General features: G+C 35.8%; 1 protein-coding gene across 1 annotated transcript in view; it reads right to left on the bottom strand.

Moving 5' to 3' along the window:
• LOC135212941 (carbonic anhydrase-related protein 10-like) overlaps positions 1-25000 on the bottom strand; it is a 53314-nt gene that overhangs the window by 12115 nt on the left and 16199 nt on the right. Inside the window, 1 exon segment of the mRNA XM_064246686.1 lies at positions 458-505. Within this exon segment, the coding sequence (XP_064102756.1) occupies positions 458-505 (48 nt within the window).

Genomic DNA, 25000 nt, shown 5'->3' on the forward strand with positions numbered 1-25000 from the left:
GCTATATTGTCGATGGCTGAATGTTTCCAAATGTTGTTATTTCTTAACTGTAAATTGTGCCCCAAAAATCAGTACCTGGGAGACAAGGTGGGAAAGAATATGTAATTTGGTGTCGATGAGTCAATAAACTTCATTAACTAAAAATCAAAGATTTAGGAAAAATTCTTTACAGTTGCATATATATATATATATATATATATATATAATATATAATATATATATATATATTGTCGATGGTAAATGGTCCCCCCCAAATTTTTTTTTCTTTAACTGTAACTTGTGCCCACAAAATCTATAGAGAGACGAGGTTTAAAGGTGTCAACAAACTTCATAAACTAAATATCAAAGATTTAGGCAACATTTTTTTTTACAGTTGTATATTTATTGTCGATGGCTGAATGATTCCAAAGATTTTTTTTCCTTAATGTGAACTGGGCCCACAAATCTATAGACCTACCTGATATTCCGTCATAGGTCCACCACTCATCCCAGCTTGCTTGTAGGCCTACGGAAGAAAAAAAAATATTTATGTAGTATTGACGAAAACTAAAATCGTAGGATAAAAAATCAATATTAAAAAACTAGTATTTACTATAATAACAAAGTTAGACTAAAATATTTATACTAAGATTGGAAGAAATAATTTCTCACAATACCTGAAATAACAAAAAAAAAAAAAAAAAAAAAAAAAAAACAAAAAAAAAAAAAAAAAAAGAAGAATCCCTGGCAGCTAAACCAAAACTTTCACCTTTTTGTCGATCAAAACCCTCGTGGAGGATCCAATTCCCTCTTCATTGAAGGCCGTAGCTAAGATCCTCTCTCCTACTCCCTAAGGTCCCACCTCTCTCCTTCCTCCTCCTCCTCATATCATGTATCCAGTCTCGAGCTCTATGGGTAAACTTTGTTTACCAACAGTACAATAACCCCCTTCATTATGTTTCGCTTTGTAGAGACTCCAGTTATTAACTCCAAGGTGAAACTTGAGAGATATTTTTATTTCGTTCCTGTGCTACGTATATATTCCTTTGGTATGGTGGCTAGTCTTGTGACATGCCGCTCGGATGTCGCGGATTCGCGCCTCCCCCGGGGCAAGTAAAACTCAGTGGCTCATCATGCTACAGTGTGAGGTCTTTAGCGGTGGGAGGTTGAAACTAGCAGTCTTTGGAGGCTTGAATTTCAAGTCAGTGGTGGCCCCTTTGGTGGGCTTGTTCCGTGTGAATAGTTTTCACCTACAGAAATTAATATGATAATAATATTATCACTTTAAAGAATTCATTCCCAGTGTCTGTCATTTGAGAACCTTATTTCAGGGTGCTGCCATTTCTGCTTTGTCCTGTTGTATTTTTCACATCTCTTCCAAGATGACTGTAGCTACTTGCTTACATATGTCCCTAAAAGCCTTTAGTTTTTCCGTATAAGGATTATTAGATAATTATCCTGTATCCTGTCTCTTCCACGGTTTACAAACGCAACAACAAGCTACGTAAAAATAATAAAATAAAGCTCTGGAGTTGATCATCGTATGTCATTTTTATTTCGCATTCCCAGATGACTGTACTTGCTTACACATCTCTAAAAGCCTTTTGATTTTCCCGTATAAGGATTATTAGATATTATCCTGCATCCCGTTTCTTCAACGGTTTACAAACGCAACAACAACATCGTTAAAAATAATAATTGCCTTGTGGTTTGTACGATGCAGAAGCAAAAGCGTATTCATTCACTTTCATTCAGTAACTAATAACTCGAGTAGTAGTAAGTAGTTCGCAGAAGCGCCACCAGGGTCCAGGTCGGCGCTGCTCGCAGCCCCGTCAAAACGAGTTACGAGTACCGCGTTTTTGAAGTGAGGATCTTCAACGTTTCGAGTGATATTTTCCTTCGGTATCATCAGAGTATCGCGTTGTGCTGCCCATGATTGCGACGGCAGACGCAGGAGGTATCCGAGAGGGCGTGGGATAACATTCCAAAGGTAAACAAGAGCAGTAATGGCGTTTATGTACCGTTAAGCATGTGGTGGTCTGGTCAGTGGATTCACGGTTGCCTCCGTTGACATGTAGTTTAACGTTATCATGTTTTTTTTTTTTTATTCTTTACGGTAAATAAGTTTGGTATCGATTCCAATTTTGGAATCAGAACGTCGGTAACGTATTTCCCTCATAACGTATAGCAGACGAGATCCTGTGATCCTGTTGGATCAGGCCCGAGGGTTATCGGTTACGTCTACAAGGCTTCATGGGGAGCATGTTACTCTGATGCATCAGGATGCATTTTGTATATTTTGTCGTTCATTAAGGATTCTTTTTAGTATGTAGGCTGGCAGGATACGGTGTATGCAATCTGTTTTTCAATTTGCGATAATGTACATCATCGTCAGGGTAGTTTTGATCAAAATGCGTTTTTTCTGACGTGGTATCTCGACGGAGTTCCGTGACGTCACACGTGGTGACTGCGTAATAAATGTAAACAAACCGTCAGCAACAACTGCTGTTACTCCATTCCAGTTAAAAACAGTAGTATTTCTTACGAGCGTAACAAATCCTAGCTTTGATTCACGTTTTCATCACGCGGTATTTAGGAAAGGTAGCGAAGGAAAGAACTTTGGCCAGGAAAACACTAGGCCTATACCTACATGTTGATTTTATATGTGTTTTGGTATTTTTGGCGTTTTGTATATCCCAGTGAGTAAATTCTCTCAATGATAATCATTACCGAATCAACGTCCCAAGGGGGAAAATGGTATCTACGAACGGTAACGAAGGAAAAACTTTGGCTAGGAAAACACTAGGCCTATACATGTTGATCTGATGTGTATTTTGGTATTTTTGATGTTCTGTATGTCCCAGTGAGTGAATTTCACTTTCTTATGGTGTTCTTAATCAGACAATTCTCTTTATATGTCGTTGCAAAGCATTAGACTAATATTGACAACCTTTTGAGCTTACTCTGTCGTCGGTTTGTTAGGCGGAAAAATCAGATTTTGCCAAAATTAGAATTTTTGGGGTGTTCAAAGAGTGTATAGGTACTAATTATTTTTATGTGTGTTGATTACTGAATTCGTGGGGGAGTATATTTTCCTCGTGTAATTGTATTTGGCCCTTCATTACTGGAGATTTACAGATTTGAATGCAAAATTCTCTACGTTAACAACTGACTTTTAGAACATTATTTCGAATTGTGTTTTACTGTAATGATTTGGTGATGGGCAATATATATATATATATATATATATATATATATATATTATATATATATATATATATATAGTCGTATACTGATTAGACCAGAGGGGAAAATAATTGACATGGTACCTTAGCGTTTCATTATTACTCGTATGTGCTGGATGTGTGGCTACCCACCAAGAATCTCTCTCTCTCTCTCTCTCTCTCTCTCTCTCTCTCTCTCTCGGCAGGGAGATCACCACTCCACGTTATTGAATCTCTGTGTATACAGCCACTCACGTGTGACGATAATGATGAAGTAATTTGCCTGCTACAATGAAATAGGCCTATCATGGAAAATAGGGATATTTTCTCGAAATTACCCGTCACAGATAAGGAGAACAAAATACGGCTACGACGATGATTTGATGGAAGATTATTAGAGTAATAATATGGGCTTGAAAATTAGCCGTTATTGAAACTTTGGAAACTCGCGGCACGAACGTATATCCCTCAGAACGTAAAATGGTACGTTTTAGTGATTGTATTTACTAGCTACACTTATTACTGCCGTCCATTGATAAATATATTCGTTTATGCTTGCCAAATGGTATAAGTTTTAGTGAATGCATGTATTTGCTAATCTTATCACTGCCGTCCATCTATATATACATTCGTTTATACTTATTTGTTTGAATGTATCATATACTCATAGTTGGATCACTGGTTGGAATAACGGCATACGTGTGAATATATGTACTACATAAACCTATGATTGTTGTCCATTGATACATATATGTATTATATATCCGTATTTCATTTGCGTGAATGTTTCATATATGCACAGTGTATTCACGGGTTTGAATAACGGATACACATATGCTCCTCAAAGTTGGAATAACAGCTTTTGACCATGGAGTTGTATAGGTTCGCAATATTTTATGATTGATGATCACTTGTAGTGTCTAATGCTGGATCTGTATTTTGTATTGTGAGGTAATTTCGACTCACGCAGTTTATGGTGTACTTGTATTGTGATATATATATATATATATATATATATATATATATATAATAAATAAAGATGAATATGTATATAATATATGGCATTAGTATATATATATATACACACATACATATAATTATATATTTTATATATATTTAAATGAAATATATATAATATAATATATATATATATATATATAGATGATATGTTTAATAATATGTTTATTAATAATAGATACTGTATATATATATATATATATATATATATATATATATATATATATAATCGCACGGAATTACTGAAAGTTATATCCAGATGCGTGTCAGAAAAAAACATATTCTCATAAACCCAACTGATTACTAAATCCTCTTTGGGCTCTGATAAAACACCGAACATTATTGCATGATAAAAGGTAGTTTTTTCCACATGAATTACTGTTTCAATTGATGGAATAATATACTCATCATTTCTAATATTAATTGGGTTCGAACTTTGCGAAGAAGGATTATTCATACGCCTTTATAATTTATTTCGGTTTCATATAGATAGCGTCATTAATTAACAAAAAAATTGTAATGCTTTCCTGATATGTGAATGTTTTTTTGAGTTAATGATTAGACGCGTGAAGGAGATTAATGTCTAAAATATATATATAAAAAGAACGTTTTAATATATTTCAGCTGTGCAGAACTGAAATTGGCGTGAGTACTTTTTATTTAGAATGAAATATTCCTACCGTTTTCCTTTCATGCAAATAACTTAGTTTGAAGGGGGGGTTACTGGTAATATTCGCTTGATCTTTCAGTTATTCAAAGAGTTTGGTTTCTGTCAAAGTGCATAAAGTTGTGGTATATATTGTTACGTCGATTCAAATTTGTTACGTTTTAATTAAATCAGTAGTTGAATTACGACTATGCTTATGAGTCTAATTTAACGCGGTAGAATGGCAACGCCACTGGAAGTCTTTTGGGGGAAATATTCGTATTGTATTTAAGGAAAAGCAAAATCAGTTTTTAAGTAGCTGACTAATGCTTATGAGTCTAATTTAACATTGTAGAATGACAACGCCACTGTAAGTGTAAAGGGGAAAAAATCGTATTGTATTTAAGGGAAGACAAAGTAAGTTTTTAAGTAGCTGAATTACAACTACGTTTTATGAGTCTAATTTAACGCGGTAGAATGACAACGCCGCTGGAAGTCTTATGGGAAAATATTCGTTTTGTATTTAAGGAAAGACAAAGTAAGTTTGTAAGTAGCTGAATTACCACTATGCTTGTGAGTCTAATTTAACACGGTAGAATGGCAACGCCACTAGAAGTCTTATGGGAAAATATTCGTTTTGAATTTAAGGAAAGACAAAGTAAGTTTGTAAGTAGCTGAATTACCACTATGAGTCTAATTTAACACGATAGAATGACAACGCCACTGGAAGTGTAAAAGGGAAATATTCGTATTGTATTTAAGGAAAAGCAAAATCAGTTTTTAAGTAGCTGACTAATTTAACGCGGTAGAATGCCAACGCCACTGGAAGTGTAAAGGGGAAAAAAGTCGTATTGTATTTAAGTAACCTTTAAATACCACAACCTAGTGGCATTGCAGCAAATTCCCTTCACTCATTTTCAAATGCGACATGATTTTCGTGCGATAACAGACCGTGAACATGCGATGGTTTGTTTTTAACTAAAAGGAATTGGATGGTCTAGCTAGCTCCATGTTGGGACTCCATGAGACATTGCGTGCAGCCGGGATGTCTTTGTTGAGTCCAACAGCGTTCAAGCGAGCTTTTAAATGTTCAGGGGAATGTGTCAAGGTCTGCGATGTATTTTGGGGCTCTTGATACAAGAATGTATCTGCTGAGTAAATAGATATATGTGTTACTGAAAGACAGACTTAGTTTAGGTGTCATGGGTTTATGAAATATTTTTTTTTCTGACACGCTTCTGCAAAATAACTTTCAGTAATTCCGTGCAATTATATATATATATATATATATATATATATATACATATATATATTAATATAAATAAAATATGTAATATATATGTGTGCATATATATAATATTATAATGCATATATTATATACATATTCGTCTATATAGCTATATTATATAAAAAGAAGTACTCACATAATAGTTTATCATAAGCCGAATAAAATTATATTGATATATATGGGGACTCTTGATACTATAGAATGTATCTGCTGAGCAAATGGATATGCGTTACTGTAAGACTCTAAAGACAGACTTAGTTTAGGTGTCATGGGTAGGTCATAGCTATATTATATATAAAAAGTATATAATCACATAACAGGATAGTTTATCATAAGACGGGGAAAGGATTCTGCTGTGGGTAATGTGGCATCAATAGAAATCTGACAAAAATAATAAATATTATTGGAGTAAATGCTTAGCGTAGATCGCCAAAACTAAAAGCTGAACCTGAGGATTTTTCAGCATTTTAGTACCACTTTCAGTGTTAGTGGGAGTTTAAGGTGTATTGCATTATTTTACAGAACGCAAAAAAGGCTTCTCGGTATGTCATATGATTAAGAAGAAGAAGGAGAAGGAGAAGAAGAAAAAACGCACTGATTGGTTGGCGACCAATACGGGACAAAAAACGAAAACGATTCGTTTTCGTGACAATGGAATCTAAAACTAGTGGGGAAAAAAGAATAAGCATTGCAAATACTGTATAACTGCACGTGTATCATGGCAGTCTATTCCACTAAGATGAAATATGAGATAGGAAGGAGTTTTTTTTTTTTTTTTCAACAAACCGAAATTCTCCGGTTGAACCTTCAGACGATGTCAATAGAAAAAATATTGGATACAGGGTTTAACTCTCTCTCTCTCTCTCTCTCTCTCTCTCTCTCTCTCTCTCTCTCAGCTTACAATTGGACAGTCCTACAAATCTAGTGCGCTTGTATCTTCTGAAGAGAGAGAGAGAGAGAGAGAGAGAGAGATTTTCTCAATCGAAACAGCTCTCAGTCGAAACACTTTGGCTTCGAGGGTCATATTCACTTTTCAACTCTCTCTCTCTCTCTCTCTCTCTCTCTCTCTCTCTCTCTCTCTGGGATGTTTTGGACCGCTAAGAATTTTACGACAGTCCTGTTATGATATCGTTTTCACTGCCAAAACTGGTGAGGCAATATCGAGGGGTTTATGTCAGAACAAATCCATTTCCCCAAGAATTCTCAAACAGCCACGAATGATATTGCAGTACGAGTTGGCCATGATGTAGGATTCCGGAATGATATCGGTCTCTTTGGTTTGCGAACTTGTTTTGCAAAGGAATCCGGCATAGAGTGAAAACAGTGCGTTAAAGGAAAAAAAGCTTATACATCTCGACTTCCTACAGCGGAAATAATGGTTATGTTAAAGCTTAAAAGATGAATACTGGGTAATAGTGAGGTTATCAAAGGAAAGTACCTTTCTGTTTTGATTATTTCTCAGATATAACTTGTACCTTGAATGCTACCTATAGTTTTCTTTGATTATATTACTTATTATTTATTAATATATAACTGAGAAATCTACCTTTCCTTGAATTTTGACGCTCACATTTACTTATCATTTATACCAAAGGAAGATTATAACCCAAAATCAAACCCCTATCTACCGTGAGAGATCATCAAACAGACAAATTAAACGAAATTTTCGTTTTTACCAATTCCGTCAGGTTTTCCTTCAGGTGCTTTATGGGTTAATGGTCACTTTTCGCCTGAGCACTCCAGGTTTACATACAGGAGTTACGTGTATTTCGATCATAATTTACTATAGTTATTTATATAATTGCTAATTACCTCGATCTTCGTTACATACCATATTTCATAGCTAGAAACCATAAAGCAATAGACCGAATCCAGCTAGGTCAGAAGACTCTCCGCCAGTCGTCTTCCCCATTCGCGCATGCGTGATAGCAGCTGCTAGCGCAACCCGGCGTGCAAGATGTACGATGACAGTATTTCCTTTTGCTTCATTAGTTCGAATGTGAATTTCCCCATTAATTCTATTTGTTATTCTTCGTTCTTTCCTTCGGAATTCGTTATAGCGACTGCTTCAAAGTACCGTCACGATGGCGTATTTTGTTGTTAAGGTTACGAATAGTAATAACTATAGGGTGTTTTGGCAACAATACTCCTCTGTTAGGTGGGGGGGGGGGGGGGGTGTCCTCGGCTTTCCGCTCCCACACACACTCGGACGCACAGACACTCATTGTGCGAATTGTAGATGTGTAATTTATTATATTTGTTGTTTCTGCTCAGTGGAGATGCTTTTTATTCTCTTTTGGTGGAGGAACGTAACATCCCCTCCCGGTTTATATATATATATATATATATATATATATATATATATATATATATATATATATATATATATATATATGTGTGTGTGGAGAGAGAGAGGGAGGCGGGTTGAGAGAGACGAGCTAGCTAATATGATTCCACGTAGAAACCTAAGTGCCTTTTAATGTTCGCATTGCAGTACATTAATCCTCATACCACTTTGTTAAGGCGATGTTCTTATGCTGAATTTAACCAACAATCCCATGCAACGATTAATAAATAACTCATAGAGGATATTAAGTTTTAATTATTAGTTTATACTTCTTTTTTCAATGAGTAACCGTTTCATTTAGTTATTGAGGAAACGTGGTTTTCAGTATGGAACAATCTTAACCAAGGTAGAACAGGTAACGTGAAAAATACTAATCAATATAGAAATATTTCGTTTGACTTGAGAGTTACTGAGCAAATGTAGTTATAAATATGCATACAATCTTAATCAAGGTGGGACACATAAAGCATTAGAGAAAAAAAAATTATATTCCCGAAACTTCGGCACAAACTGAGTTGATCGTTTTAGCTAATGCTCAGGCGTCACGCGACCTGGCTTATCTGTCGAGGTTAAAAGCTGACCGTAATTACAGTGTTTCTCTTGAACATACGCGCTTCGATGCATTGCAAGTATAATTATTATTATTTTTTTTAAACGCTCGTACGTATGTCAGACAGACGCGAAGTTCTGAATACGAGATTGTACGAAACTTAATGTCTAATTTAGTGTGCTGTCTCCAATGACACTGGTTATTATGTACTTGATATATATATATTATATATAATATATATATATATATATATATAATTATATATTTATATATATATGTATGTATAATATATATATATAATATATATATATATATATATATATTATATATATATATATTTTATATATATATATATATATCTATATATATATATATATATATATATGTAGTATATATATATATGCATACATCTTTTTTTCTGGTTGTTTTCTGGTAATTAACTGTCTTTCTCACCACCTAAAGGACGAATTATTTTTACGGTTAATGCACCAAAAGATAAATTATTTTATAATTTATTTTTACGGTTAATGCAGTAAAGGATAAAGGAAAACGTACAATAATAATTTTAAAAATTCTGCTAAATAAATGAAAGATCTTGATTTATTCTCAGGGAATATTCAGATTAGACGAAAAGAATCCTTTGACAGCGTAATGGCACCATGGAGTTATTTTTCACTTCGAAATAAAGGAATGAAGTTACGAAGCAGATAACGAGAAATAACTGCTCACTTTTATAAGAGAACACTCCCCCTCTATTGTCTTAAAACATAGCAAAGATAAGTTTCAGAATGAGGGTAAAAAGATATGAATATCCGTCGGTAGTACTATAAAAAAACTGATTCGTTTAAACGACGCGACGAAATAGCGGAAAAGCACGCCATTTTGAATGCAAATGAATTCGTTATATTCCGTTTGATTTAACCTTGTTTTTCAGGATGCGCGATCAAGAAGGGCGCTTGATATGAATAAAAGAAGAAGGGTGTTTGGAGATGATAAATTACGTAATCAACCTAATGCAATACATCAAACGGTTGGGCGGGGGGGGGGGGGGGGGGAGGGGGCGGTGCTGTGAGATAGGAGTGGGGGACAAAACTGATAAGTCATGTTGCCGGGAACTCGCCACCCCATAGAATAAGGTATCGATCGTCGATAATTTAGATAATCATAACAAATCTTAAAAAATAAATAAATAAATAAATAAATAACTCGCCACCCCATAGAATAAGGTATCGATTGTCGATAATTTTAGATAATCATACAAATCTTAAAAAATAAATAAAAATAAATAAATAAATAAATAAATAACTCACCAGACCATAGAATAAGGTATCGATCGTCAATCATCTAGATAATCATAACAAATCTTAAAATGAAAAAAATATAAATAAATAAATAAATAACTCGATAGCGAATAGAATAAGGTATCGATCGTCGATAATTTAGATAATCATAACAAATCTTAATAAATAAATAAATAAATAAATACATAAATAAATAAATAAATAACGATAGCGAATTAGAATAATAAATATCGATCGTCGATATTTAGATAATCATACAATCTTAATAAAATTAAATAAATAAATAAATGTAATAAATAAATAAATATATAAATCCGAAATCGAATGGAATAAGGTATCGATCGTCAATGATAATGGATAATCAGAACAAATCGTAATAAATAATAAATAAATAAATAAATGAATAAATAAATAAATAACTCACCAGCCCATAGAATAAGGTATCGATCGTCAATAATTTAGATAATCATAACACATCTTAGAAAATAAATAAATAAATAAATAAATAGAATAAACTCATGATGATTCTGACAGTTTAGTTCCCTCGGTTACTTTCACTAATTCCGTTTCACCTGTAGGGTCTTCGCTATAGTCTATAATGTTTCCTAGATATTCTGAAAGGGATTAAATTCGTTATCAAAGCATTTGGTCCAAAATCTATCGGTATATGGTTGTGTGGCAACCGTTTTGTTTTTTACAAATTTATTATCCAGCATTTAGTCCAAATTCTGGTGATATTTGGTTGTGTGGCGACTGTTTTATTTATTACAAATTCATAATCCAGCATTTGATCCAAATTCTGGTGATACTATTTGGTTGTGTGGCTAAGCACTGAAGACAGCCGTTTTCTTTATTACAGAGACTCAGTATAAAATTTATGTATGTGTAACCAACTGAGTCTAAGGTACTTCAATACTTATGACTTTATTAATCGGTGCAAACGAGCCCACATTCGCCAAATATTCGCTCAGGTAACAACCGACAGCGACTATTGAACACTGTAGCAGCGGAGACTATGCTCTCCTCTCCCCCCAGGGTATAATTATAATTCATTCGGCAGAAAGTCTCGAAATCGTAAGTTATTTTTATCTCTGAGAATTCGGTTTCGACGATGAAAAAGCACGGAGCTGAACGAACGCCGCAGGAGGAGGGGAGAGAGAGAGGAGAAGAAGATAGGAGAGAGATAGGAGAGAGGAGGAGAGGAGAGAGAGCATATCAAAGGAGCTTGATAAACCTACGAGAGAGAGAGAGAGAGAGAGAGAGAGAGAGAGAGAGAGAGAGAGAGAGCATATCAAAGGAGCTTGATAAACCTACAGAGAGAGAGAGAGAGATTTTGGTGAAAACTGACGACTAATAGCTAAGATAGAATCGTATCAAAGAAACTATTGAATAACCATGAGAGAGAGAGAGAGAGAGAGAGAGAGAGAGAGAGAGAGAGAGAGAGAGAGAGAGAGAGAGAGAGAGAGATTTTAGTGAAAACTGATGACTAATAGTTAAGATAAAATCGTATCAAAGAAACTTGAATAACCAAGAGAGAGAGAGAGAGAGAGAGAGAGAGAGAGAGAGAGAGAGAGAGAGAGAGAATGCCTGAAGATTCTGATGACCAAAAATAGCAACTTGTGTACGTAGAGAGAGAGAGAGAGAGAGAGAGAGAGAGAGATGCCTGAAGATTCTGATGACCAAAAATAGCAACTTGTGTACGTAGTTATGCAAAGAAAAGGACTTAAAAATCCTCGGCAGCTTCCTATTATAAGTCAACTTGACGATGCACGCTGACGACCCGGAATATCTCAGAAGAAATATTCCATTATAAGTAAACCCTCAGCCCGTTTTTCCTAAGGACAAGAAGTCAAGAGATCGTAGGCATACACAGCTAAATTGCACATTTATATTCAGAAAGTTTTAACGAACCGTTTTTAAATCACGCGAAGCAGAGACAGTTGTGGCGCGTGCATGCATCATCCTGCATCCTGCATCCTTTGCTATTCATCCGCCTTGCAAAACACGTATATATTTATATACCAGAGGAGCGCGGCTTGTTTGCGAAATTCCTCATAATAGTTTTTATTCTTATTTCTTACCCTGTTTCTTGCCGCATGGTTGCTCAATTAACTTTACACACATACACACACACACACACACATATATATATAAAGGTATAAGCCACGAAGGAAAGATAAACAACGGAGTTTCTGCAAGATCTTTCGTCTCAACGTACGTTGAGTCGAAAGATCTTGAAGAAACTCCGTTGTTTATTTTTCCTTCGTGGCTTATACCTTTATGTATGGATTTATTACGTTCCAAACTTTCGTGATTCAGTTATATATATATATAGATATATCTATATATTTTCTTTTTTTCTTTTCGTTTCTGACTCACATCGTTATCGAACCCCAGTCTTGCAGGTGAGGAGTCCAGACCGTTAGCAAATACCTCCGCAAGGGGAATTGCTAACGGCCCAGTAGACTCTTCACTGGAAAGACTGGGGTTCGGTTCCTGTGTGAGTCAGAAATGTATTTCTGCGAGAACCACGTTCTCTTGTGTTCATTTCCACACACACACGCACACACACAACGCTTTGCCTTTAGCCTAATGTCTATGCTGAACTCTACACAGTTTGTTTAATCATCCTCCAACCTGACATTTATGCAATTCAAAGAAGAGCAGGCGACCAATGGAAGCCCAAATGCTTCCAGGAACCATAAACGAGATGAAACTAACTGGCCAAGAGCCACCACCATTATTATTAACCTTTATATATATATATATATATATATATATATATATATATATATATATATATATATATATATATATATATATATACAAAGCGCTTCAGTGGCGTAGTCGGTATGGTGTAGGCGTGCCACCTCGTTGGGCGCGACTTCGATTCTCGGTCGTTCCACTGAGGTGTGAGAGATGTGTATTTCTGGTGATGGAAGTTCACTCTCGACGTGGTTTGGAAGTCACGTATTTAAAGCCGTTGGTCCCGTTGCCGAAAAACCTCTGGTTCCATGCAACGTAAAAGCACCGTGCAAAGAAACAAACAAATTAACCTTTATATTCTTGCATCAGCTAGCTGTGGTTCCTCGTCAGCTCTGTGGAGAGGTCCCCACCCACCCCAACCCCCCATTCTCGAACAAAAGAAGACTTCAACTTTAGTTAATTAACTTAATCACTTTTCTGCAATTCCGGAGTGTTACTTCCCTGACAGGGGATTTGTTTCCCCTTCCACTGACACGCCCTTCAAGGGAAGTCTGTTCCTTGGTAAATCGGTTAAAGGTACCCGGGTTATACTCTGCTGTTGTTCTTGTTGGTTGAGAGAGAGACTTTGCTTATTTTCCTCTTGACTTTTAGTTTTCTGGAAACGAACAGTATTGTCTGTCCGTCCGCACTTTTCCTGTACGCCCTCAGATCTTAAAAGCTACTGAGGTTAGGGTTGCAAATTGGTGTGGTGATCATCCACCCTCCAATCATCAAACGTACTAAATTGCAGCTCTCTAACCTCACTAGTTTTTATTTTATTTAAGTTTAAAGTTAGCCATGATCGTGCGTCCGCCAGCGCTGTTGGTGCCCGCCATTCATCAACCATACCAAATTGCAGCTCTCTAACCTCACTAGTTTTTATTTTATTTAAGTTTAAAGTAAGCCATGATCGTGCGTCTGCCACCGCTATAGGTACCAACACCACAGGTCATCACCGGGTTGTAGCTGAAGGAAATATTCGTGGGCCGCGGCCGAGAGTTTCATAGAGAATTTATACGCTGCACAGAAAACTCGACTGTTATAAATGCTGACATTTCTGTCTCATCTTCTCTTAAAAAGTATCTGATAAAAAATTAGTCGTTCATGTTACGGACTTATTTATTTGTAATTCCAGTGAAATATCATCATTATATTTTGTGAAATATCATCCATCATCATTATATTATATAAATTATGTTAAATGAAGATAAATAACTCTGTTCATTTTCTACTAGATGCAAATTACATAGTTGTTTTCTTGGGGTAATATAAACTCGTAAGTATGTTACCTAATTAGATGATTAGGACTTCTAGTATGTTATTTTTATCGTTTACTTTTTACTCAGAAGGGGAGAGAGAGAGAGAGAGAGAGAGAGAATGGAATGCTACTTCGTGTTATTTTATTATTTACTTTTTCCTTAGCAGAACGAGAGAGAGAGAGAGAGAGAGAGAGAGAGAGAGAGAGAGAGAGAGAGAGAGAGAGAGTGGAATGCTACTTAATGTTATTTTCTTCCTTTACTTTTTACTGAGCAAGGAGAGAGAGAGAGAGAGAGAGGGAGAGAAGAACGTTATTAGTATTCATTATAATTAATATAACTTTATTCTAATATTCTCCTCATCTTCATTATTTTTAAACACAATAACAATTTACAGCAACAGAAATCAGTAATGACAAAATAAATATTTCTCTGTTGTCTGTTTAAGGATCCATCTTGGATTATTTCTTGGATCGGATATAAACGGAATTTGTACAATAAAAATTTTGGGATTTAACCAGATTCCCCATTCGCCAATATCATTCCGTATTAATTTATTTTATTATTTCTCTTTCCTTCAAGTTTTGTTCCAGAGTCCCGACTCTATTTTCTTGACGGTTTCGATATTTTGTGCAGAGTAAATAAAAAAAAATATATATATATATATATATATATATATATATATATATATATATATATATATATATATATATATATTTATTACACCTGGAACATTTTGAATTTGAAAACAGTTTAGCAAACTCATGATAATGCCATTAATAACGTCAAAACTTCGTTTTCCAACCTGTACACACGCAAGCATAACGGGTCCTCCTCCTCCTCCAGCGAATCGGGCTAATGAACGATTCGTATTGAGACAAAGTAGTACATTAGAACGTCGCCTGAGATCCGCTTCCATTCGAAGTGACTGGAAACCGCTATCCCTTAATAGTGAAGACTCGCCAAGAACGTTGGACAGGCAGTTCGCAGAATCGATAAGAGGGGTTCTGGGACTGACGGACGGGAATCAGGTTGGAATGCACTTAGCTGTGATTTGAACGGTTAGTGGATTGAAAGGAAAGGAAACGAGAGAGAGAGAGAGAGAGAGAGAACGATGAGAAAGAGAGGAGAGAGAGAGAGAGAGAGAGAGAGAGAGAGAGAGTCCCACTCGGTCACGCGACTCACGAGGGCGGTCCATTCTTCGACTAAAAGAACGGAATCACGAACTGCCACTCTCCTCTTCGAATTTAAGAGTAGGTCTCGGTAGAGGTCCGTCGTTCTTTTATTTATTTATTTTCTTTTTTTTCATTTAGTATCCCTGTTTCGATATTTTTATGGGTATTTATTCTGACAGGATTTTACGCAGAATGGTTATTATATATATAATAATATATATATATATATATATATACATATATATATATATATTATATATATATATATATATATATATATCTATCTATATATATATATATATAATATATATATATATATCTATATCTATATCTATATCTATCTATCTATTATATATATATATATATATATATATATATATATATATATATATATATATATATATATATCAGTTACTCTTTCGATCTTTCTTCCTCTGTGGGTGTATAAGTTCGTTTGAAAGGGCTAATTCGAGACTTGATAATTTATGAAAAAAAAAAAAATTCTCTCTCTCTCTCTCTCTCTCTTGTGTACCCATATGAGTCTATGCCCATCTCATTTACTTAATAATTTATGGATTTTTTTTTTTCTCTCTCTCTCTCTCTCTCTCTCTCTCTCTCTCTCTCTCTCTCTCTCTCTCTCCGTCCATTCAAATCTCATCCTTTGCCGGTTATATATGTGTCTAATGAGGCTAATTCTAAACTGACAATATACGCATCTCATTACTTGATAATTTATGAACTCTCTCTCTCTCTCTCTCTCTCTCTCTCTCTCTCTCTCTCTCTCTCTCTCTCTCTCCACACAAATCTCATCCTTTGTAGCTATATATGTATGTCTGGAGACGATAATTCTAAACTGTAACAATATACCTAATCTCATTACTTGATAATTGATGAAAAAAATGTTCTCTCTCTCTCTCTCTCTCCTCTCTCTCTCTCTCTCTCTCTCTCTCTCTCTCTCTCTCTCTCTCTCCACAAATCTCTTTACACATGCTTGTTTAACGAGTCTAATTCAAAACTGAAAATATACCTATCACATTACATGATAATTTATGAAAAATTCTTCTCTTCTCTCTCTCTCTCTCTCTCTCTCTCTCTCTCTCTCTCTCTCTCACAGCCTCCCTATTCCTGTTCCAGGATAATGATGATGATAATAATAGCGTGTGTAGCAGAGTCCCACTTAATACAAATGGGAATCCCATAACAGAGCTGCCACTCACGTGTCTTATTAGGCGAGATTATATTTCTTGGAATCTTTTTCCCTCATTTAGATAGGAGGACGTAATCTCTAATGAGTTCCTTTGTTTCCGCTTTTCCAGCAGGCAATCAACCAGTCGTGGGAGTGGGAACTTAGCAGCGTCCTGGCATTTTTCTCATATGTTATTAGGTCTCGACGTTTTCGAAGTCAGTCTGGCGATGATTGAAATGGGAATCACGAAGGAAATGGTTAAGATAATGATTACAATACCAACTACTTTTTTATTTTTTTTTTTTTTTTTTTTTTTTTTTTTTTTTTTGTTTTTTTTTTTTTTTTTTTTTTTTTGCAGTTACGGATGTAGGGTCTTTTTGCTCCTTGTATCTTTAGCAGTACTTTGTTAAAAATTACGTCTCTTTAACAGTACTTTGTTCAAAAATTACTTCTCTTTAACAGTACTTTGTTCAAAAATTACGTCTCTTTAACAGTACTTTGTTCAAAAATTACGTCTCTTTAACAGTACTTTGTTCAAATATTACGTCTCTTTAACAGTACTTTGTTCAGAAATTACTTCGTCTCTTTAACAGTACTTTGTTCAGAAATTACGTCTCTTTAACAGTACTTTGTTCAAAAATTACTTCTCTTTAACAGTACTTTGTTTAAAATTACTTCTCTTTAACAGTACTTTGTTTAAAATTACTTCTCCTTAACAGTACTTTGTTTAAAATTACTTCTCCTTACAGTACTTTGTCAATAATTACGTTTCTTTAACAGTACTTTGTTCAAAATTACTTCTCTTTAACAGTACTTTGTTCAAATATTACGTCTCTTTAACAGTACTTTGTTCAAAATTACTTCTCTTTAACAGTACTTTGTTTAAAATTACTTCTCTTTAACAGTACTTTGTTCAAAGATTACGTCTCTTTAACAGTACTTTGTTAAAGAATTATAAAACAAAGGGAAACTGAATGCTTTATCCATCAGGGCTAAAAATATTTAGACAAAATAACTTGTGGGCGGAATTATTTGCAACGGAAATTAAGTTACGAAGGTGGTATTGATTTTCAACTTTATTCAAAAATTATATAAAGAAGAGAAACTGAATGCTTTTATCTATCGAGGCTAAACACATTAAAAAATATATCTTGTGGGCGGAGTTATTTTCAAAGGAAATTATGTTACGTAGGTGGTATTGATTTTCACTTTTTTTCAGAAATTTTATAAAAAACCTAAATGCTTTACCTATCGAGGCCAAAATCATTTTGAAATATAACTTGCGGGCGCATATCTTTTAAAAAGGAAATTAAGTTACGTAGGTCATATTGATTTTCACTTGTGTATGGGATATGGATAGTTAGAGCCTAGTGCTCTAACTGTAGACACATTATAATTAAACACATTTTAGCCGTGTTCTATAATCATCAGTAATATCCTTCTGTTTTTGGCTTCATTCTAAGTAATAAATCTTAAATTTTTTAAAAATTTTTAATTACTTGCGCATTAGAGTATGAATTATAAATATCTACAAACTTCTTTAGCGGAGATACAGTTTTTCATTAGTCTAATGATAGTCATATTCTATTTCTGATTATATTGTTATTTCATAAATCTTTATGGATTAGTGAAATCAGCATCTCAGCACAATGAAATAATATAATCATTCTTCAAGGTTTTGTATATTTGTACTTCGTTGCGAGATGCTTGAAACCACTTGATTGGTTGCTTTGTCTTTTTGTTTGTTCTGTCCTGTTCCCTTCCCTTTGTAAATCAAATACTAAAATTCTATAAGCACTTGTACGTTCCATCCTATTCCACTTCTCGTCATCCGTAACAAATACTTTACAAATTATACGTCATCTATAAGAAACACTTGTATTGTTCCACATGCTTTAAATAAACTTTTACTTGTATGTCCATCATGCTTTGTAAATTACTTTCTTTAAAAATTCTAGTCATCGTGTTCCACTTGCTTTGTAAATACTGTAAAAATTCTACGTCATCTTGTTCCACTTGCTTCGTGAATACTTTAAAAACGTCATGTTGTTCCACTTGCTTTGTAAATACTTTAAAAATTCTACGTCCTTCTTCTTGTTCCACTTGCTTCGTGAATACTTTCAAAATTCTACGTCATCTTGTTCCACTTGCTTCGTAAATACTTTAAAAATTCTACGTCATCTTGTTCCACTTGCTTCATAAATACTTTAAAAATTCTACGTCATCCTATTCCACTTGCTTCATAAATACTTTAAAATTCTACGTCATCTTGTTCCACTTGCTTCATAAATACTTTAAAAATTCTACGTCATCTTGTTCCACTTGCTTCATAAATACTTTAAAAATTCTACGTCATCTTGTTCCACTTGCATCGTGAATACTTTAAAAATTCTACGTCATCTTGTTCCACTTGCTTCGTAAATACTTTAAAAATTCTACGTCATCTTGTTCCACTTGCTTCATAAATACTGTAAAAATTCTACGTCATCTTGTTCCACTTGCTTCGTAAATACTGTAAAAATTCTATGTCATTTTGTTCCACTTGCTTGTAAGTTACTGTAAAAATTCTACGTATCTGTTCCACTTGCTTCGTAAATACTTTAAAAATTCTACGTCATCTTGTTCCACTTGCTTCATAAATACTTTAAAAATTCTACGTCATCTTGCTCCACTTGCTTCGTAAATACTTTAAAAATTCTACGTCATCTTGCTCCATATGCTTCGTGAATACTTTAAAAATTCTACGTCATCAAGATGAAACACTTCTATTGCTCCGTGGTTGAGATACAGAGAAAACATTTCTCTCGCCCGGTGGTTATAATATAATAATACAATAATACTCGTCAAGTTTTATTATACCGAGTTTCCTTTCAGACTGTTAAGAAATGTAGCGCACTCACTTAAACCAAGCAATATTCCCAGAAACTTATGAGAAGGAAACCGAATGCCGGAGCAATTCCTAGATTTTGTACCTTAAGAATTCAACATATACGATATATACAGTTTCGAGAAAAAAAAAAAAAAAAAACGAGAAACACATATTTCCAGCGAACGCTGCCGTGATTTCATTCAGATGGCCTTATCAATTACCCGGAATTGACGTGGACTCGATATGTTTGGGTTTTCGTAACTGAACGACATCTGTTGAGCTGAAGACGAACTACCGAGCTCCGCTTATAATGCCACATTAATTCTGTATATAAGTATATCAATTAATGTGAGTTAATTATGGCAGGGCTGTAAGTAACATTTCTCTAAATATATAAACAAAATCGTATTTATAAGCAATAATGCCACATTGATTCAGTATAATATTATAAGTATATATTTAAGTTAGTGTATAAGTTAGTAATGGCAGGGTTGTAAGTAAGATTTCTCCTTTAGATGTATAAACAAAATCGTATTTGTAAGCAATATGGGAGCAAAGAAATATTGGCAATGATTGTTGATAAAAAGCAAAGAAAAACAATCAAAACTGTGTGGGAACGAAACATTTTACAATGATTTTCAATAGAAAAAAACAATAGAATATCAGTAATTAGAATGACTAAAAATCAATGAATATTAGCTCAGGAAAACAAATTTCTTCAGCTCAGTCGAGTTTTCTGTACGTCGTATAATCTAGGCCACCGAAGATAGATCTACCTTTCGGCGGTCTCGTTGTAATGGCCCATATCGTTGCCAGGCGCACGATTATGACTAACTTTAACCTTGCATAGAATCAAAACGGCTGAGGCTAGAGGGTTGCAATTTGGCACATCTCATGATTGGAGCGTGGATAATCAACATACCAATTTGCAGCCCTCTAGCCCCAGTAGATTTTGAGATCTGCGAGCGGACAGAAAAATGTGCTGACGACAAAGCCGGAACAGTCGTTTTGTTTTCAGAAAACTAAAACTGCTTTTTTTATTTTTATTTTTTTTTTATTTTTTTAATGATGGTAAGGGTAAGTGTGAGCTTAAATGTTGTACTTCCAGAAAACATAGACGTGAATTCAATAAGATCGCCTGATCAGTTACTTAGAATTCGCGTCCACTCGATGAGTCGTCTGGCATGATATGATGTCCTTCTAAAAGTGGGGGTAAAAAAGTCCGGATACCCCAAATCCAGATAGTTTGTCAGCTTCGGCGATAATCACGAACAACAGTCGCATAATCACGTATAATGTTCATAAGGTAAACAAAGTAGGATTATGATTTCACGGCATTTCGGCTATGATAACTCGAGTCTATTTACTTAGAATCGTAGCACAAAAAGAATATCACTCCCTGATCACTTCAAAGCAGCCCAGAGTGCGTTCTTGGAATGGTAAGAAGGGGAAAGGTTATTTCCTCGAATTGCAGAGCGACTGATGTATTCATTCCTTTGAAGAGAACAGAAAAAGCCGGAATCAATCACTCAATCCCAAGTAGAGGGGTAGTAGTGCCGTCAGTGCGCCAGATGCGGTCCACTGTAGGGGATTACTAAAGGTTCTTTGCAGCGTCCCTTCAGTCCCTAGCTGCGACCTCTCTCGTTTCTTTTTGCTGTACCTCCGTTCATATTCTCTAAATTTTTTTTTTTATATTCTATATATACCAATTAAAGTGTATCAGTTAGCTTATCAGTAATGTGAGAGAGAGGGACAGAAAGCTTTATATAGATTCGAATTTGATAAGCTGCACGATGGCGTCCCCTAAAAAAAAAGACTATATACCTACCCGCCCCCCATAAAAAAGGATATCCACCCCCCCAAAAAAAACAAAGAATGATTCATTCGAACTTGAAAATAATGAATACATATAAATATCTACTGTCTTTGTACTTAAGCATATGTGTCTACATGTCAAGTTACTTTAATTTCTACGGAAAACGACTTTACTTTTCCCTCTCAGCAGATCATAATATCCTCGCCAAACAGATTTCCGTATATCCCGCTCATTTTTAACATTTCTCCGGCTGATATTGCGTCGTTCGCCGAGAAATTACTTCTACCCCCGGGGGAAGGGGGGAGGGGGAGGGCTGCGAGGTTTAAAACTTATTATTTCTTTTCATAAATTCTCACACGCGAGCTTTACGGCCTTTACGAGGGCAAACGCCTGAAGTCATTATTTGCCGCTGGCGAAATGCTTCTCTGAGCCATTTGTTGGTGTTGTTGTTGTTGAGGGGGAACTCTTATATAGGCCTGATGCTGGAACAACGAGTTTATGGCGCTCGTGAACTATAGCGGGCGAAGAAGAGGAAGAAGTACAAGTATGTGGTTGGTGATTGATGTTGAACGGAAGAGGAAAAAGTCGTCGTGTTAGTTGAATGGATGTTAGAATATCCTAACACCTTCAGTGACTGTGATAATGTAATCCGGGCGATTTTTTTTTTTTTTTTTTTTTTTTTTTTTTTTTTTTTTTTTTTTTTTTTTGTTGTCCGGCCCGGGTGGTGGTGGGTTAGATATGAGGCCGAGAGGATGGGAGAGTCATGATGATGATCCACCCTCCTTCAGCAAACCTGTTTGTCCACCCTAAGTGGGGAGGGGTAAATAGGGGATCGGAGGGTGGGAGAGTCCTGATAATACACCCTCCTTCAGCAAACCTGTTTGTCCACTCTGGGTTGGGGAGGGGTAAGTAGGGGAGTCCTGATAATCCACCTGTCTTCTGCGAATATGTTTCTCCGCCCTGGGTGGTGAGGGATAAGTAGGGGATTGGGAGGGTAGGGGAGTCATGATAATCCACACTCCTTCAGCAAACCTGTTTGTCCATCTTGGGTGGAGTCAGAGTAAATAGGGGGTCGGGAGGGTAGGGGCTTATGATAATCCATCCTCCTTCAGCAAACCTGTGTGTCCGCCATGGGTGGGAGAGGAGTAGGTAGGGGGTCAGGAGGGTGGGAGAGTCCTGATAATCCACCTTCCTTCAGCAAACTTGTTTGTCCATCCTGGGTGGAGTTGGGGTAAGTAGGGGACCAGGAGGGTGGGAGAGTCCTGATAATACACCCTCCTTCAAACCTGTTTGTCCGCCCTGTGTGGGGATGGGTAGATAGGGGTTCAGGACGGTAATTGGATTATATGAGTCTTCTTCGAATGTGTTGGTTGTGATGTGTTCCTCTCAGAACCAGCTTATAAATGATGGTCATTTAATTTGGTAATGCAATAATATCAACGGTTTCAACGCCTAATTGTAGTGAAAATAGCTTATAAATTTGGTAATGCGATAATATTAACGGGTTTAACGCCTAATTGCAGCGGATATGTTAAATGCAATTACTGTAATTAACTGGCAATCAATCATTCCCACACAGATTTATGGACCGAATGAAAACAACGCTCAATTTTAAGTAACTTCTTAACAACGCCGGGGATTTCTCCTAAGACAGATATATAATACGTAGGTGAATAATATCCTCTCGAGAAGTGAACACGCTAATTGAAGTTCAAGGCTGGTCGATTGAGTCGAAGACATCCGCGTAAACAAACGTCTGTTGCCTAGCGATTCCGCCCACTGTCTGTCTGTCTGTCAGTTCAGCGAACTGTCAAACTTCGACCTTCCTCCACGTGAATGTAGGAGAATCATGAGTTATATCCTCCACGTGAATGTATGAGAATCATGAGTCATATCCTCCACGTGAATGTATGAGAATTATGAGTTATATCCTCCACGTGAATGTATGAGAATCATGAGTTATATCCTCCACGTGAATGTAGAAGAATCATGAGTCATATCCTCCACGTGAATGTAGAAGAATCATGAGTCATATCCTCCACGTGAATGTATGAAAATTATGAGTCATATCCTCCACGTGAATGTATGAGAATTGTGAGTTATATCCTCCACGTGAATGTATGAGAATTGTGAGTTATATCCTCCACGTGAATGTATGAGAATTGTGAGTTATATCCTCCACGTGAATGTATGAGAATTGTGAGTTATATCCTCCACGTGAATGTATGAGAATTGTGAGTTATATCCTCCACGTGAATGTATGAGAATTGTGAGTTATATCCTCCACGTGAATGTATCAGAATTGTGACTTATATCCTCCTCGTGAATGTATGAGAATTGTGAGTTATATCCTCCACGTGAATGTATGAGAATTGTGACTTATATCCTCCACGTGAATGTATGAGAATTATGAGTTATATCCTCCACGTGAACGTATGAGAAATATGAGTCATATCCTCCACGTGAATGTATGAGAATCATGAGTTATATCCTCCACGTGAATGTATGAGAATCATGAGTTATATCCTCCACGTGAATGTATGAGAATTATGAGTCATATCCTCCACGTGAATGTATGAGAATCATGAGTTATATCCTCCACGTGAATGTATGAGAATTATGAGCCATATCCTTCACGTGAATGTATGAGAATTATGAGTTATATCCTCCACATAAATGTATGAGAATTATGAGTCATATCCTTCACGTGAATGTAGGAGAATTATGAGTTATATCCTCCACGTGAATGTATGAGAATCATGAGTCATATCCTTCACGTGAATGTATGAGAATCATGAGTTATATCCTCCAGGTGAATGTATGAGAATCTTGAGTTGTATCCTCCACGTGAATGTATGAGAAATATGAGTCATATCCTCCACGTGAATGTATGAGAATTATGAGTCATATCCTCCACGTGAATGTATGAGAATCATGAGTCATATCCTCCACGTGAATGTATGAGAATCATGAGTCATATCCTCCACGTGAATGTATGAGAATCATGAGTCATATCCTCCACGTAAATGTATGAGAATTATGAGTCATATCCTCCACGTGAATGTAGGAGAATTATGAGTCATATAACATTACCGTGATTCATATACTATACGCATTAAGCTAGTACAAATGTCTTTTAACATCTAATTCTCTCTACCACGGAATTAATATATATTCATATTTGTTAAGCGAAGGGGAATTTTTTAGTCGATAAGAAATTCTCCGGCTCACGGGCGCGAACCATGGAACCAAGAATTCAGGATGCATGACGAAGCACTCTAAACCACACGGCTATCCTGAATTCTTGGGTCCATGGTTCGCGCCCTTGAGCCGACGAATGTCTTATCGACTAAAAAATTCCCCTTCGGTTAACATATATGAAAATATATTAATTCCGAGGTAGAGCGAGTTAGATATCAAAGGACATTTGTAGCTTAATACGTGAATAAGAATTACATATCAGCACGGGTGGGGGGGAGTGGGGGAGTGGTAAAGATTCTAGAGGTGATTAGATGGGGCATGGCCCCCCCCCCCAAAAAAAAAAATAGTTGGGACCCACTGATCTAGGAGACCAACATGACAATTGTGGCTGGTGTTAGAC

The sequence above is a fragment of the Macrobrachium nipponense genome, chromosome 42 (assembly GCF_015104395.2).
Source record: "Macrobrachium nipponense isolate FS-2020 chromosome 42, ASM1510439v2, whole genome shotgun sequence".
Classification (NCBI taxonomy): Eukaryota; Metazoa; Arthropoda; class Malacostraca; order Decapoda; family Palaemonidae; genus Macrobrachium; species Macrobrachium nipponense.